The following is a 16,459-nucleotide window of genomic DNA, read 5'->3' as shown; positions in this document are numbered from 1 at the left end:
TTCTACCAATAACCATGGTGTGCTGAATGCTTCGCATCTGTTCCTTAGGGCAATGCTCATCTCATCAGTTACAATCCTGGGCGAGGAGAAACTGGCACCCTAGGGAGTACCACGGTCCCTGCTCTCAGCTGGGAGGAAGGAGCGGGTAGGCAGAAATTGAGCAGGGATGGAGCGAAGCGGAGACTCAAGGACTGAGATGAGAATGAAGCAGCAAGAAGAGAAATAATTCGCAGCAAAATACAACTCGCGCCCGACGCGGGCCCTCCTTTGCTTGGACCTGGATCGAAATATTTTACTTTCCAACTCTAACCGCGCGACGCCGGCGGGCGGGCTGCGGGATTGGCCCCCCTGCCTAACCCGGCTCCCCTCCACACCCCTCTCTGGACCCCGCCCCCCGATTGGCCGTCTCGACCCGAGGCCGCCGCGGATTGGCGCTCGCCTGCCGGGTCTGCGGGGCTTAAGAAGGGGGGCAGGGGTGCGCTGCCCAGCCTAGCTGCTGTCCGAGCTTTGCGCCCGTCGCTGTCCCCGCCGTGCGCCGCTCGCGCCGTCGCAGCTGGGCTCGCAGCGTCTCGTGGCCTCTCGCCGCCTCCAGCGTCCCGCATCGCGCCGTCGCCGGCCAGCGGCTCGCGAGCGCGGGAGCGGGAGGACCAGGGCAGGCGCCGTCCATCCCGGGCGCGAGCACAGCTAGTGAGCGGCGAGGCGTGGGGACTCCACGCTGGCCACGATGGTGGCCACATGCCTGCTGGTAGTGGGCTTCGTCACGAGCTTCGTGGGTTGGATCGGCATCATCGTTACCACGTCCACCAATGACTGGGTGGTGACCTGCGGTTACACCATCCCCACCTGCCGCAAGCTGGACGAGCTGGGCTCAAAGGGGCTGTGGGCCGACTGCGTCATGGCCACTGGGCTGTACCACTGCAAGCCCCTGGTGGATATTCTCATCCTGCCGGGTAAGGACCCCGCCTTGCAAGTGGCTGCTCCTAAACCCTTACTCTCCAGGCAGACGGGGGAGGGGGCATTAGGCGGCGTTCACAGAAACATTTGGGGGCTGGAAGACTTTGGGGCACATTTTGACACCTTCAGTTCCGCTTTGCTGTGGCGGAATTAGGCAGCCCTGAACTTAACTTCTGTCAGCCTCGGTTTTCTTATCTGGAATTTGAGATGACAGTGGTGGCCACTGGCCGAGTCACCCTGAGAAGGTAATGAACTGAGACATAGTCACATAGTTGGAACTCCGTGCCAGTTTTTTACCGTCGCCCCGCCTCCCCATGCTCCCACTGTCGATGGATTAGCAGTGCTTCATCCCGCCTTAGAATCCACCGCAGAGGCGAGGAGGAACGAGAGGAAAGCATTCCGGCGATCCGAACAGGCGCAGGCTGTTTCCCTGTCCAAGTTAGGGCCCTCCTAGCTGCATCAGGTCGGTTCCCGCAGACCCCGGGCCTATCTCACTTTCCCAGTCCTTTGCCGTCGCAGTGGGGGCGTCGGCCCGCGGGCCTGCGGTGACTCTCCTTCCCGCCCCCACACTCCGGGGTCCCAGAGGGAAGAGCGGGCGCCCCTGGGAGGGCCCCCTTACCCTGGGGAAAGGGCCGCCTCCTCGCCTCCAGCTGTGCCTCGGAGTGAGGAAGAGAGAGACAGTTGCCTGGTCTTCACTCCCCTGACGCCAGCCGGGGGCCCTATCCTCACCTAATGCCCCGTTGAAAACTTCTGGGCAAGTTTCAATTCAGATTTAAACCTCGAGCCAGTTGGATGATTTGGCAAGGTCGGGGGCGCCCCTTCGGGTTTCTGCTTGGAATCTTGGTTTATCCCGGTCCTGGGCCTAAGCCTGGCTGTCTTCTGTCCGGCTAGCCTTTAACGATGGTGCGCCCTTAAAGGCCTATCCCGGTTTTCTTAACGAGCAGAGTAACTGGGCCCTGAGGCCGGCAGTCTGGAAGCCACTTGCTTTGCGCCTTCTCCCGAATGAGTCTTTAGCTTCCTGAGACTCTGCCCTTCCTTAAGCCTCCCCTCAAGTGCTTCCTATTTCCAGGCCCCTGTAGTCGGATTCTATCCCCACTTCCTCCTTGCTGCCCTGGTGTTTGACACTTATCCCCATCAGTGCACGTTTCAACTTTTTTGTTCGTTGTTTGTGAGTCAAGTTCTACCGCATTTAAAGTTCCCCAAAGATATGGATGGCTTCCTACCCTCTTCACATCTTCCCCTGCACCGGCAGTGCCCCTGATGCACGGCAGGTGTGTGCTCCATTTTGCCCTGCCCTGCATTTTTAACTTTCAGGATGACAGAGGTCAAGAGATCCCTTTAACTTGCCCACCTTAAGTTAAAGCTGCTGTTGGTAGACCTGTCTCAGTGCTCACAGTCTGAGGATTTGGGACAAGAAACTAACCTCTATGGACTGCAGTTGTCTTCTTTTAAAAATTAAAATCAAACCAACCACCTGTCTTTCAGAATTGTTTGAAGGATTACACGAGATGAGAAATGTTAACCTCCTTAGATGTAGTAAATGCTCTAAAAATGGTAGCTATAATTTTTATTAAATCTGGGCATGGAATTTGCAGGACTCTGACTGTCACATAAAATTCTTCTCTGCTTCCCTCTCCTGAAGTTAAGTTTGCTGAGCATTTAGTGCCAAGTGGTTTATTTTCAGAGAACATAGACCATCCCGCAGATGGAGTACATTTTAGGGAGGGCCTATCCCTTCCTGCAGTCCCATCCCTCACACTCTAGGTGGGGACAGGGACAGATCTCAGTCTCCATCTTTAGATTCTCAGACATGGCTTTGGCACCTAGCATGTGGATAGCCTGCACCGTGAATTTCAGAACCCAGGTCTCTAGTTGACTCTCTCCTTTGTCCCAGCTCTGGCTCTCCGACCAGCCACAGTGGCATAGAACTATGGTTAGAGGTCTTGTGTCAGACACCCTATGGCTCCTTTCTGGGGGTGTTCAAGTTAACAAATACTTGATTGATTACCCTTAATTCAGAAGAAACTGAGATGGGAAATGGTTGGAAGAGTGTCCTTGTGGAGTCTAAATTCTGGCAAAACACATCCTACTAAGAGACAGTCTTGCAGTTGGGTCTTGGTGCACAAGGTAGGCTGGCCAGGTTTGGTATGAGGGTCCTGGCACGGGTGGCGGAAGCTGGGGCTCGTTTTTGGCTTTGCCATGAACTCTGCCTCCTCCAGGCCACTAGCTCTCCTTTTTTCTGAGTAAAGACGGAGAGTAATAAGTACAACTCCCCCCTTTATTTTGAAGAAGGGAGAGTGTTTTAATGAGAAACAATACATTTAAGTTTGTCATGTTCTCCCAGCATCTTATCAGATTTATTTCACATAAATATTGTGCATATTATAATCTGTCTCTTAATAAAGTAGTTACTTGGCATTTTATTTGACAGTATAAAGTTCAGGTAGTTTTGCTTCATGCTTTTTATTCAACTTGTTAATTCCTTCATTCGTAATTGTGTGTTTACATCATCTGTTATGGCCACTATGTTAACTCATGAAGACCAAGGCAGGTGTCTGTCCTCCAGGAATCCCTGGGGCTGGAGACATGCCTTTAAGGGATAATGGATCATTGTAGAAGCAGGCCCAGGGCACAGTGGTGGAGGCAGGAGATGGAGCCTGACGTCCTATAGGGGCAGGATTCATAAGCAAGACAGCCTGTGGAGAGATACCAGGAGAGGAAGACTGAGTCTTAGCTTAGTCTATTTAGGACCACACACTGTTTATATACAATGTGAATTAAAAGCACATGGTTAAGGGACAAAATCGTGTGGTACACCTGGAGATAAAACTACTGCTCTGACACAGAATAATGCCAGTAATACCGATAATAATAGCTAACCTTTCTGGAGTATTTAGCATGTGCTAGGCACTGTTTTGAGCACTGCATGAATTAACTAATTTAATCTTCATCAAACTCTATGGAAGAAGTGTAGGTACCATTATTATTTTTACTCCATAGATGAGGAAAGTGTCAAGACACAGCAGTTCAGTAACTTGCCCAAGGTCACACAGGTAGAGCTTATCAACAGCAGGCTGGAATCGACACAGATCATCCCAGAAGACTGCTTGGAAGATATGAATTTTAATCTGAATCTTTCACAAGGTGATGTAATAGTGTAATTGGTCTCTTGGCCCCTTCATCTTGGACACTTGGATGAATGGTCTAAACCAGGGATCCCCTTTCTGTCTCTCCAGCCCCCAACCTCCTTTTTTGTCAGAGTCACTTTAATAGTTGAACATGTGAGGGGATCTTGGACCCCATTTAACATATTCTAAGTCCTGCAGTGGGGCAAGAGGGAGGAAGGCGAATGGTGCTGAATTACCGAGGGGCAGGGTTCAGGATCCAAGGGGACCCATGGCCTAACCCCCTCATCTGTGCTCTTGTTTCCAGGCTATGTGCAGGCTTGCCGAGCCCTGATGATCGGTGCCTCAGTCCTGGGTCTGCCGGCCATTCTCCTGCTGCTGACAGTTCTCCCCTTCATCCGAATGGGCCATGAGCCAGGCGTGGCCAAGTACAGGCGGGCCCAGCTGGCTGGCGTCATGCTCATTCTGCTGGGTAAGATGGCTTTCTATAGAGCACCCCAACTGCGAGTGAACCCAAAGAATCTCAGGTTTTGCTACTGCTTCACTGAGCTCAAGAGATGTGCACAAGGAAGGCATGGATACAATGTATATCCCTTCATGTTTCCTAGGCAGTTGATGCAGAGAAATAAGTAGTCTGTAAGGGTCACTGAACATGAAAATAAGTTAAAAAACCAACAAAAATAAAAGGATTTTGAGACACAGCTAAGAGAGAGACCAGAAGGACGGAAGAGAGTTACATAGTGGTTCTCCACTCAGGCTTCGCGATGGAATCCCTTTTTGGAAACACTCATGCCCAGGTCCCACAGCAGATCAATGGAGTCATAATCTCTGGGCATCAGGCCAGGCAAAGATATTTTTTGAAAGCTTCCTAGATGACGTTTATATGCAGCCAGTGTTGAGAAGTTCAGTTAACATATAAAGAAAGACCCAAGAGAGAGGAGGGCAGGAGAAAAGTCAGATGTTGAGGGTGGAAGATCACTAGGTGATGATTCCATCTTTCATTCAATAAACATTCATTGAGCACCTGCTGAGGGCCAGGCACCCTGGTGGGCTCCGGGGATATTGGAAAAAAGAAAGCCATCTCTGCCTTGAATGTACTTGGACATCTTGGTAGAGTGTGGTATGTGCTCATCTATAAAAGGTACCCAGGCTGTGCACACACATAGGAAGGCACCTGACCCAGACTAGAGGAGCTTCCCAGAGCAGAGGAGTCCAGCGATGAGTTTTGACAGTTGGAGAGAAGGTGGTCAGGTCATGGATTGGAGAGAGGGACAGCCCAGGTCAAGGACACAGTGTGTGCTCGTTCAGTTTTTTCTGATTACACCTGCATGCAGGGGGCTTGATTTAACAACCCAGGGAGGGTCTTCCTAGCTCTGCTGTCATCAGTGATTTCATCTCTCTCTAGTCTTTTTTTTTGAAGGCTAATTCCACCAGCACATTCTAAATCCTAATAGAAGATATGCATTTTAAGAACAGCAGCTATTGTTGCAGAGTGCACTGATAATTCTGTGAGAAGACGTTAGTCTGGATGTGAGTTAGATATAAAGTCAGATTCTCCTGGGACAAGGAATTCCCATCCCCCAGCTGGCATTGGGCCATGTGTTTGAGGGGGAAAGGTAAGGAGTCAGGGTTTTGTGTGGGTCAGTGCCACTTAGTGAAGGTAACCCACAGTGACACCGAGGTGAGGGGACATGAGAGGTAGGGGTGCCATTTCCCTTGATTGCAAAGGGATGGAAATTTTTAGGGGCTTGTGAAGCCATAGAGAATTTAGAGGAGGGGCTTGTGTCTGTGTAGATGTGTATGTATGAAAAGGAGTGAAGAGACCAGAAAACCTGTAATTTCCAGAGGAGAATCTGGGCATGGACATTTTGGTTCCAGCTGCATAGAATGTGTGTGTGAGTGCCACATGGAACACACTGTCAGCATTATGTGCTTCATCCAACTCACAGGGTCCATTTCCATCATGCTTTTTGGTGGTCAGATCTTTGTATCTGAACTCCCTTTCCAGTAGGGAGACCAAAGCTCTACAAGTAAACTGGTTTGCAGAATCCAGGTGAAACCCTTCTCATCCGAGACATTGGTGGTTGTAACTTTCCTCACATTCCAACAGAAGCCCCACAAGGCTCTCTCTTTGGCTTTGAGGATGTCAAAGCCAAAGCCAAAGCCAAAGCCAAAGGATGGGTCTGTTGTGTTGGGTGAATAGTCACCTTTAGAAATTCCAGCCTTCTATATGAGAGTCACAGAATACCCACATGTAAGAGAATACATTAAAAAAAAAAACCCCAAATCCAGTAGAAAAGAAAGATATAAAAGCAAAATCATACATACAAATTGGTATTTTAAAAAAGCCTGGGGGAAGGGTATAGCTCAGTTGTAGAGTGTGTGCTTAGCATGCATGAGGTCCTGGGTTCAATCCCCAGTACCTCCATCAAAATAAATAAATAAACATAATAACCCCCCCAAATAAAATAAATATATTTTTAAAAAGCCTGAAAACCATTGAATTGTCCAGTTGAATATAAGGGTTACTTAAAAAAAATAGCAACCAATTGTTTGGAACTTCCTAGCTGAATTAAATAAAGTTTATCTTTTTCAAGGGGGTTGGTGGATACAGACAGAATCATAGAGAGTAAAGTGAGAGGAGGGGAGGCAGTGCTGTGAGTTCCTCTGCTTGCTGCCTGGAAGGAAATGACAGAGGGGGTGCTGAGTGACTGCTACCCATTCCCCAGGGATCGGCTGCCCCGTTCTGGCCACTCGCTGTTAGGAGGGGACGAGAGCACCGCACCTGGCCCTCCTGTAGCCTTGTGTCTCCAGTGTTACCTATGTCCTCATTGATTGTTCCCGACCAGATTTATTTCCCAGTGTGTCACCACCTGCCTTTGGGTTGGATGTTGTTTTGACTGGACCAAGCTAGCTCTGGAAATGTAAAGCTCATTGTCTCAAGTGTGGCACCTGCTGGTCTTCTCTGGGTCTTCTCCGCAGGGAGCCCGAGTGCCTTGTTTCCCCTGCTGGCAGGGGGTGGGAGGAGCCAGAGAGTGAAGGCTCCCTTTGTGCGCTGGGGATGGGCTCTGTCGCTGCCCCCGGAGAAGCCAGTGCTGGGTGCTAGGGGTCACCGACAGTGCTCCACTTGAGATGTGGTCCCTCACCAAAGGGGGACCAGGCATACTGGGGTGTGGGGGCCTGGGAACTGGAAACAGGGTGAAAACTCATCTTGGTCTGAAAACTGTAAGAACTATTAATTAAAATCAATTCTTTCTGAGCCTGAAAATCTTTAATTGTTTTTCTGAAAGCTTAAAAAAATTATGTCAGCTTTATCTTCTTGGCAGTCTCAGTTCAGCAGTGTTTGGATTTGGTTCCTGCTGTGAGGGAGGGACTGGGAGCCTGATGCTGCCGGCTTCTTAAGCCAGATGAGTAGCTCAAGGAGCAGCAGGCTTCCAGATCCAGGATGGATCTGAGGCCAAGCTAATCTGTGACTTTTCAAGAACCCCTGCCAAGGCAGGAGGTACCTAGGCCCTGGGGTGCTGTGTCTTATCATTTGGAGTCAGACCAACTGCGCTAGATCTTGGAACTACCATTTTCTAGCTGTGTGAATGGGGGCGGTTACTTCATGTCTCTGAGCCTTTAGATAAAATGGGCACAATACTGTCTACTTTTGAGGTTGCTAAAAATAGGGAAATGATGTATATAAGCGATAAGTCCTCAGCAAAAGGTGGCTTTTTTACTGCTGTTGTTAGTGAGAGGAAATAGAGAGCTAACCTAGAAGGCAACTGGTAGTCCGTCTGTCTGACTTCTGCAGAGTCATCTCCACACGTGGAACTGGTAAGGGGAGACGGTGAGCTGTTCCTGGAAACACCAGGTCACAGCCTAGTCTAATGGAACTATTTCCTTGCTTTACTTTGTAGAAACCAGAGTGTAGGATCAATAGTTTTGAGTTTTTTGCTTATTCCATTATGAAAAGCCACCATAAGCTATGCAGCTGAAAATTCTCAAGCTTAGTTCTGACTGAGTCTAATTCTCACTTTGCTGTAAGTTAGAAGTACTTGATTTGGGTGTTCCTGGGGGAGACGGGGTAGGGAACAAAAGGAAAGGAAATGTATTTTCCTTCTTAAGTGGAATCCTTTGTCTTCTCTTCCCCTTTTAAAAAACATGGCCCCAGGAATCCTATTTGCATTGGAAAAAAAGTTTTTAACTTGAAACTTATAGCTTAATAATGAAATTGCTGTGAAATAAAGGGTATATGCAAATGTGGGACAAATTGAGCTTGTCATGCACACAAAATAAGATGTCCTCAGGGACTGGGAATCCTTGGGTGTGGAATAAACAGTGATGCCCTTAATCCTGGAGCATTAAGACAATAGTTAGAAAAAGTCTTCTTCCAAACTCATTAGCTTTACACAAACAAGTTCCTAAATCAAATTCCATTTGGGTAGAGAAAAGTATGTGGCATCTTGGTGTGGTTGTGGCTTAAAATGACCTTATCAGTGAAACTGGAGGAATTAACTGCTTTATGAGGTCTCTCTTGTCTCTAAATTCTGTGGTTTTTTTTTTTTTTTTAATTGACAACCACAAAGCTGACTTTGAAAAAGTGTTATAGGAAAAAAAAGAGATAATGATGTGTGGAATAGAAATAAAGGGGGAAAATGTTGAAAGCAGGCCAGGAAAATAATGTACTCAAATATTCCACTGACTTGATGAGTGTTATAAATATTAGATCTTCATAAAAGTCATTGTCTAAGAGGTGTGGGTCCTTTGGCAGCTACGTTTTCTTCAGTCAAAATTTAGAGAAGGACAAATGAAAAATAAAAATCCTCTGGTTTCAAATTATTAGGAAAACAACAAATACATATGACTCCAACCGACAGCTCGTTAGAGATCTCATTGCTTGTTGCCTTGAGTCAACTGACCTCTTTGTGAAGAGCTAAAGTGAATTGGTAGTTACAGCACGGGATGTAATAGCATCAGTCATAGAAGACAGCATTCGGTGCATTGTAAATGTTAAATGGAGGGAGATTTTTTAAAAAGTTTTTATTGTGGAAAATTTTAAACACACACAAACATAGAAAGCATAGTATAATGAATGCCCAGGAACCCAGATTCATTCCCAGTAATGATCAACTCACGGCCAATGTGCTTGGTCTTTGTACTTCTCCTTTTCTTCCATCCCCAGATGTTTTTTTTTTTTGAAGCCAATCTCAGATATGAGATCAAGGAGGATTTTTTTTTCTTTTCCTCCAGTATTACTAATGTAAGTCAGAATAATTTAAGTGATTTCAATGAAAATAGTGTTTTGTGCTAGAAATGATGTTTTTAAAAGTCCTTTCAATGCTTAGTGCTGAAAGTGACAAAAGCTGGAAGACATGTGTTCATTGGAGGAAGGAAGAAATGTGAGGGTCCACTGCTCTTCTGTCTTTCTGGGCTTCTTTGTCTGGCTATCTCTGTAAGTTGTTACTGCCAAAACCAAACATACCTGTACCAACTATATTTAACTTCATCACATTTATTTAGCTCCATGTAGTACCATGTGTCATATAATCCCTAAAGAGATGAAAAGCTACACTTAACATTTCATTGCTTGAAAACTGCGTTTTCAAATATTTTCTGTGTTTGGCTACATCAAGATCATTGCTAACTTTTAGTAAGGTTGTTTTCTATCAACTAAAGTACTGATTGCATTAGATTATTTGAAACTTATCAAAAGAGGCAAACAATTTTATTCTATGAAAAGCAAGGAATTCTGCTTGTGAGAGGACCCAGTCCAGATCGATCTATACCTACACAGTGCAGCTTTCTTCCCCCCTTCTTCTTTTGTTTTTTAAGATGAAGATATCCCCAATTTTCACTTTCTACCCTCCCACAAGTGGCAGATTTTTTTTCCCTCTTGTGCAGTTAACTATCGCATCTTCTGAAGGTAGAAGGGGAGAAAGAATGAAAAATTTGCATGTTAAAATTCCCCTACTTTTATTTCTAAAGACTTCATTTAAAAATAAATTCTCATGACATAAAAAGAAACAAAAATTCCCTTTATCTTCCTTCAATTTTCCTTACCTTATAGGTAGCTGTGACTTTTAAAGAACATTTTCTTATTTTTCCCCAAATATGTAGAGAATCATTACAAACTCTGTGTGTGTGTGTGTGTGTGTGTGTGTGTGTGTGTGTGTGTGTGTGTGTGTGTCTGCAAATAGAAATAAATCTAGCAGGCCTTCTATGTCTTTAAGAAAGCCAAAAATTATTGCCAGTTCTATTAATATTTCACATCTTTTAGTTAAGTATGGTATGACTTGCATTTTTAACTTTACTGATTGAAATATAGTCCCTTTTCCCTTTAAATCATGCTGAAGCTGAGTAAACTCTCCTTCTTTAGTTTTTAAACATTCTTCATTGTGAGTTCAGTTGAAGGTCACTGTTCCCAGCAAACCCCTCATTTCCCTTCATGTTGTGTGGCGGTCTGTCATCTTTCAGTGGTTTTGATGTGGTCCATCTTTGAGAGCCACAGGAATTCCACCCAGAGTTCAATTATCTACTAGGAAATAAAGAGCCTGCTGGCACTCATTTGCCTTGTCTTGCATGCCTTGTAAAAGCAGGAAATCTTCAATGAGGTAAATCGAGAGCTTGTCGCTTTAAGTGTGTTAAAGTCACATTAAGGTTTTATAATTTTGGAAGTCAGTTTTGGTGTGGATGAGGTGGAGAATAGACTAGAAATGAGACGGTCTTTCATTTCTCCATCTGTCTGTCCATCCATCCACCCATTCACTCATCCAGTCCTATCGGTTCATTATTTAAATGTTTAGACAGTTTTCTGATTTTTCCCTTTTTCTAGTGAATTATTTTGGAATAAAATCTAACAAAATCCCTGAAGGTTACTTTTGGAAAATTGAGGATGATTCTTTCCCTACCTGAAGATAACCTGTTTTATTACTTTGCTTAGGCAAAGGGGAAGAATTCAGTGAAATTACAGGCAATTAAAAAAAATCTTATTCTATAAAATCTGAACCAAATCTGAAAGTTAGGTGAGGTGTACATGAAATGTGGAGAATGCTTTTGTGTGTGTGTGGTATGTGTAAATACACAGTAATTGAAAAATAGAAAACTGAATTTGAACCATAACCTCTTTTGAAACAAGTTAATTGTTTATAGGAAAAATCGATTGACTTGAACCAAATCATTTGGGATCAAGTCTTTTTTTTTTTTTCCTATGGAATTCAGCTCTTCTCTCCCCACCTTTTCCCTCTAATCAAGCTTGAGTGTTTGGAAACCCTTGCTAGGTTGCTGTTTTTGCCTCCTTTTGGCTTATAGGTGTGTGTAGCTGGATTGTGTATTGATATGAAGAATCTAGAACAGTTCTTGTCTCTGGCTGATGAAGAAAAGTTATCTCTCTATGCTTTGTTGAGAGTGTAACCATGACAATAGCCAAGCGCTTCTCCAAGAGTGCCAGATTTGGAATCCGTGTCCAGAGGAGGAGAGAAAAAAATACCTTTTCCTGTATCTCAACATAGTCAAAGCCTTGGGCTGGAAATCGACCAGATCAACTGGTCTTCTTGAGAATATTCTATTTGTAGGAAGAAAACACATCTTCTCATGATACCTCATATAAAAATTTTACAGAAACTGGCATGATTGTGTTTTACTCTTTAAATAAAATGAAGCCATTAACACATGGGTAGATTTTAGCTTCTTAGATAATCTGTACAAACTCTTTAAATGTATGAATAGTTTAGAATTAATGGAATGAATTTAGGCTGTTAGAAAGCCAATTGGAGCAAACCCACTGCTTTGAATTTACTAAAGGCTTTCTGAATAATGATTGGACACATCATCATCATCATCATCATCATCATCATCATCATCATCATTATTATTTTTTTGGACTGTCAACTTTAATGTGCCATCCCAACTTAAAGCTTTGACTAAAATTTCTGTTCTGCTGCAGTTGTGAGAAATCAGATGATATCAAAAAAAGTATGGAGTTACTTTGTCTAAAGCTTTGTTGTTTAGTACATTAGCCACTAGGCATATGTGGTCATTTAAATTTAAATTAATTAAAGTTTAAAATTTGGTTTTCAGTCTCACTTACCTCATAAGAAACCTTCAGTAGCCCACGTAGCCCACTGTCTATTTGACAGTGCTAGGGTAGAGGTTTAAAATATTTTTAAGTCTTTATAGACTCCTGCCTGCCCTGTTTTGTTACTTTGCTTAGGAGAAGGGGAAGAATTAAATGATGCAGAGGCTGTTTCTTATCTGATTCTTTAAAATCTAAACCAAATCTGAAAGTTAGGCTGGTTGGTGCAAGACCATAAAGTTCTACCATTGTGACCCACAACAAATATCATCATTATAAAAATCCTTCAATGGATAACTTCTTTTACTCAGAACTGTTCGTGTGTGTTGATATCTTGTGATTGTGAACAGCATAATACAAACTCAGATTCTTAGCTGATACTCCACTGATGTCCAGCAGTATTCACCACAGCAAGGGAATTTGCATAGCTTCCTTGGGTCTTTGTACTGTGAATTGACCAAAATGAAAAGATGGAGTACAAATTGAAGTGGGCACCATCTTGTTTCTCATTTCTAAATAGCTTAGGTCATCCATCATGTCACTGGTATACACTGAGCACATACTATGTGCTTCTTGCTTAGCTAAACACTGATTTTACAAACATAAGTAAGACATGGGCCTGGCCTTCAAGGGACTCAGAACTTGTAAAGAGATAATTATAATGCAATTAGGTAAGTGAAATAATAAAATTATATCAATAGGTATATATAGTCAAGATACATGTGTAAATACAAATACATATTTTTTGGACTTAAATGATTTGTTTCTAGGTTTTTACATTGGAGTTGCTTTGTCTCTGCCACCTGTTGAAAAAATACGGACCTAGCAGTCTGACACAAGCTTTTGATCTGCTTATTCTGTAGGTGCAAACCTTTAGGTTCAGATTGCCCCTGAGGGATCAGAGCTCTAGGTACTGAGTTTTGGGAGTTGGTTGGAAGCCAGAGGGGTGTGTACGTGGAGTAAGGGGAGCCTGCTGGCGGCTTGGTGTGTGATGGGTATGCCCAGTCACAGCCCTCTCCATGTCTCCCCAGCTCTCTGTGCCATGGTTGCCACCATCTGGTTTCCCGTGTGCGCCCACCGTGAGACCACCATCGTGAGCTTTGGCTACTCCCTGTACGCGGGCTGGATCGGTGCTGTGCTGTGCCTCGTGGGTGGCTGTGTCATCGTCTGCTGCGCTGGAGATGCCCAGTCGTTTGGTGAAAACCGTTTCTACTACTCTTCCGGCTCCAGTTCCCCTACTCATGCCAAGAGTGCCCATGTATAAGAGAGCTGCTGGCCTGCCCACGGAGGTGCTGTCGATACTGGGCCCCTGGCCCTAGGTTTGCTTGCCACAGTGAGGGGGTGGGAAGCCCACTCCTCTGCTAGGCTCCAAAGCCAAAGGTCTAAAAAAGCATCCTATCTGGCATTTTGTAGTCTTAACACCCCACTCTCCTTTTGTTGCCTTACAAGAAATCTTTAGCTCAAATAATGCCACATATGTTTTTCATGGTCTTGCCCACTATTAGCTCTTCTCTCTTAGGTATTCTTTTGTCATATATATGTATATGTACATATATACATATACATATATATATATGAAGAAAAAGTTCCTCTCTCTCTTTAAATTTTAAATGTCTTGCAAACATTGCTGAGCTGGGTGTGGGTAGAGAAATAAAAGACACTTTCAAACTGTTACAGATGACAATGGGAGCTGCATAAAGATGCCTCTCTGTTCCCTCCCTCCTCTCAGCTCCAAGGTCATTTAGTTGTAAGCAACAGAAAAAGACAGAATTGGGGACATGGGGCGGGGGAGGGAGGGGAATCGTGGAACTTTCCCTCCACGGGGAAGTTTCCCTTTTGTAAGTTGAGGGCAAGCGGTGGGGATGTTTTTTAGTTTGTGGTTTTACATTTATCTGTACATACTTTTTCAAGATTGATCATTTTTATAACCATGGTTTTCCTGAAATTCTCAACTCGTCAGTATGAAGGAAATGAACCAAACAGAGTTTAATGATACCATAAGTAACTGTACAAGTGAGTATAACTCTGACATTCCACAAAACATGTTTGATTTCCAGGTTTGTATGATGTAGTTTTTAATCCTACACTTGCATATGCTTCAACTTAACACATTTTTAAAGCTTTTCCCCCTTTCTCTCTATTTCCATTCTGTTAGCTGTCTTGAAGTGATATTGTTTAACATAAATTGTACTGTTGAATTTGGCTTTACGGGTGTAAACACTAGTGGCGTATCAGTATCTGAGGCCCCAAAGTCTCCAAACATTGATGGTGCATTTTGTTCTTTAAATGAAATCTGTGCAATAAAATAACAGACTGTCTGCAAAACTGGCCTTTAATATTCTGTTGTATCCAGAGGTATCATCCATCAATATGAAATTTTTTCGTTAATCTCGACTAGTAATTTATAGGGAACCTGGACAGTGATTCAAGAACAAGTCATTCTGCACTGCCCTGAATAATTAAAAAGTTATATTTTATTCACTGTATCATGGTGGTAATGCATGGTGATAAAAGTGTAACCTAAATGCTCTCTAGGTTTCTTAAGTGGAGCGATGTTATGGCTCCTCTGTCATAGATAAAAAGGCAGCCATTGTGTACCAAGTGCCGAGCATTACACGCTAAACTCCTTTATCTGCTCTGAACGCTTAGTAAAGAAATTGCCTACGTATAAAGGGAACTATAAAACAATCTCATTTTATTGGATCTTTAGGTAAAAATACCTCATGCATTTCACTTAAACATATGTGTGTAGGTATTTGGGAATTTTGAAGAAAGACAGATATATTGAATTGATTTTTGTTTATTTTCTATTCTAGAAACTCTGTCTAGTTATGAGTCTGCTCTAAAAAAGAAAAAAAAAAAGATTACAATGTATTTTGGCAGTATTTTTCCAAAAGTACTAATTTTGTTAGCTGACAGTATAATAATTGGCAAAAGTTTCCTCTTTGGAAATATCCATTTGGGTTAGTCATTTTTTTGTAGATATTTGTGTACATTAGGAGATTATAGCTTAGTGGAAACAATTTCTAAATTACTTATGGAGAGAAGACAATCTTCATGTTGACCAAAATATTTGCTGAGTTATGATACAGTGTTTGTAAGGACACAAGTTACGTGACGATGTTGGAGGGCCGTCCCTGCCTCCTAAAAACTTGTCAGAGTGCGATGGCCGTGGACACGAATGGAGCAAGAGGCACTGAGGGGTGTGGACAAGGAGGGCTGTAGGTCCCCACATCCCTTGCCCTCCTCACAACCGCTGGCTTGAATGGGAAGTGTCCTCTTACGGATGCGTGTGCCCACTCACCCGCCTCCTTCTCTGAGGCTGCTGCCTGCCTTCTCACGTGAGGGGGTGTGCTGCCTGAGCCCCAGTTTCCCCTGCAGCAGGAGGAGAGGCGCTCCCAATCTCTCCTAGCGATCGCTGCCCGCCTAGTGAGAGAATCCCATTTTGGAGGCCATAACTCCAGCGCAGGGTTTTATTATCAGTGTGAGCGAGGCGGGGGGCGGTGGGGGGGGGGGGGCGGCTAGCTGTTCCTCCAGAAGAGCACTGTCCAGTAGAAATATAACATCAGCCACACATGTGATTTAAAATTTTTCTAGGAGCCACATTAAAAAAGCTAAAAGCAAATGAATGAAATTAATTTTAATATATTCTATTTTAATCCAGTACATCCAAAATATTATCATATCCTCATATAGTCAGTTATTAATGGGATATTTTATGTTCTTCTTTTTGTATTAAGTCTTTGGATTCCAGGGCGTGTTTTACACTTACAGTCCCTCTCCATTGACACTGGCCATGCTGCAAGTGCTCAGTGGCCATGGATGGCTAGTGGCTGCTGGATTGGACAGCACGGTTACAGAACAACACGTTCTGTCTCAGTAACAAAAGGGGGACTCAGTCTTGATGGTTTTAGCTGCCCTCATTAGAGCTCCATTGTAACCTGGCACTTACAGTGACAGTAATTGTCACCAGAGGAAGACAGTAACCCCAGTCACAGGTAAAACAGCAGACCCAAGGAGCTCCTCCTGAAAAACAGGAAAAAGGGAAGTCCTGCTCTTTTTTTTTTTAAGTCCTGCTCTTGAGACCTCTTTGTGCTAAAATCCTCCCCACAGTCCCCAGTGTATAGATGAGGAAAATGACATGTAGAGAGTGTAGGTTATTTGTCAAGGTCAAGTTGCCCCTATATAGAGCTAATATTGGATTTAAGTCTAATTGTGAAGTCTTTGTTCTCCAGTATAAGAATCACTACTGGGACGTCAGGTGAATTGCAGATTCTCTCTCTTCACCCAGTACACCGACTCAATAGATGTGGGTTGGTACCCA

At 44.0% G+C, this 16,459-nt stretch overlaps 1 protein-coding gene across 1 annotated transcript; it reads left to right on the top strand.

Annotated features, from left to right (window-relative positions):
* Positions 1–463: 463 nt before the first annotated feature.
* On the top strand, positions 464–14,460 carry CLDN11 (claudin 11). The gene is made up of 3 exons (XM_074367914.1): positions 464–950; positions 4,387–4,551; positions 13,167–14,460. The coding sequence occupies exons 1-3, from the start codon at positions 725–727 to the stop codon at positions 13,397–13,399; spliced, it is 624 nt and encodes a 207-aa protein (XP_074224015.1). The 5' UTR covers positions 464–724; the 3' UTR covers positions 13,400–14,460.
* Positions 14,461–16,459: the final 1,999 nt, after the last annotated feature.

Source organism: Camelus bactrianus, chromosome 1 (genome assembly GCF_048773025.1).
Source record: "Camelus bactrianus isolate YW-2024 breed Bactrian camel chromosome 1, ASM4877302v1, whole genome shotgun sequence".
Classification (NCBI taxonomy): Eukaryota; Metazoa; Chordata; class Mammalia; order Artiodactyla; family Camelidae; genus Camelus; species Camelus bactrianus.
The sequence above is the reverse complement of the archived record's forward strand: the minus strand, read 5'-3'. Positions and strand labels throughout refer to the sequence as shown.

Coding starts and splice junctions, on each gene's coding strand:
- CLDN11 (XM_074367914.1), top strand. CDS start 725: ATGGTGGCCACATGCCTGCTGGTAGTGGGCTTCGTCACGAGCTTCGTG. Junction 951..4,386: donor GGATATTCTCATCCTGCCGG/GTAAGGACCCCG, acceptor TCTTGTTTCCAG/GCTATGTGCAGGCTTGCCGA. Junction 4,552..13,166: donor CGTCATGCTCATTCTGCTGG/GTAAGATGGCTT, acceptor ATGTCTCCCCAG/CTCTCTGTGCCATGGTTGCC.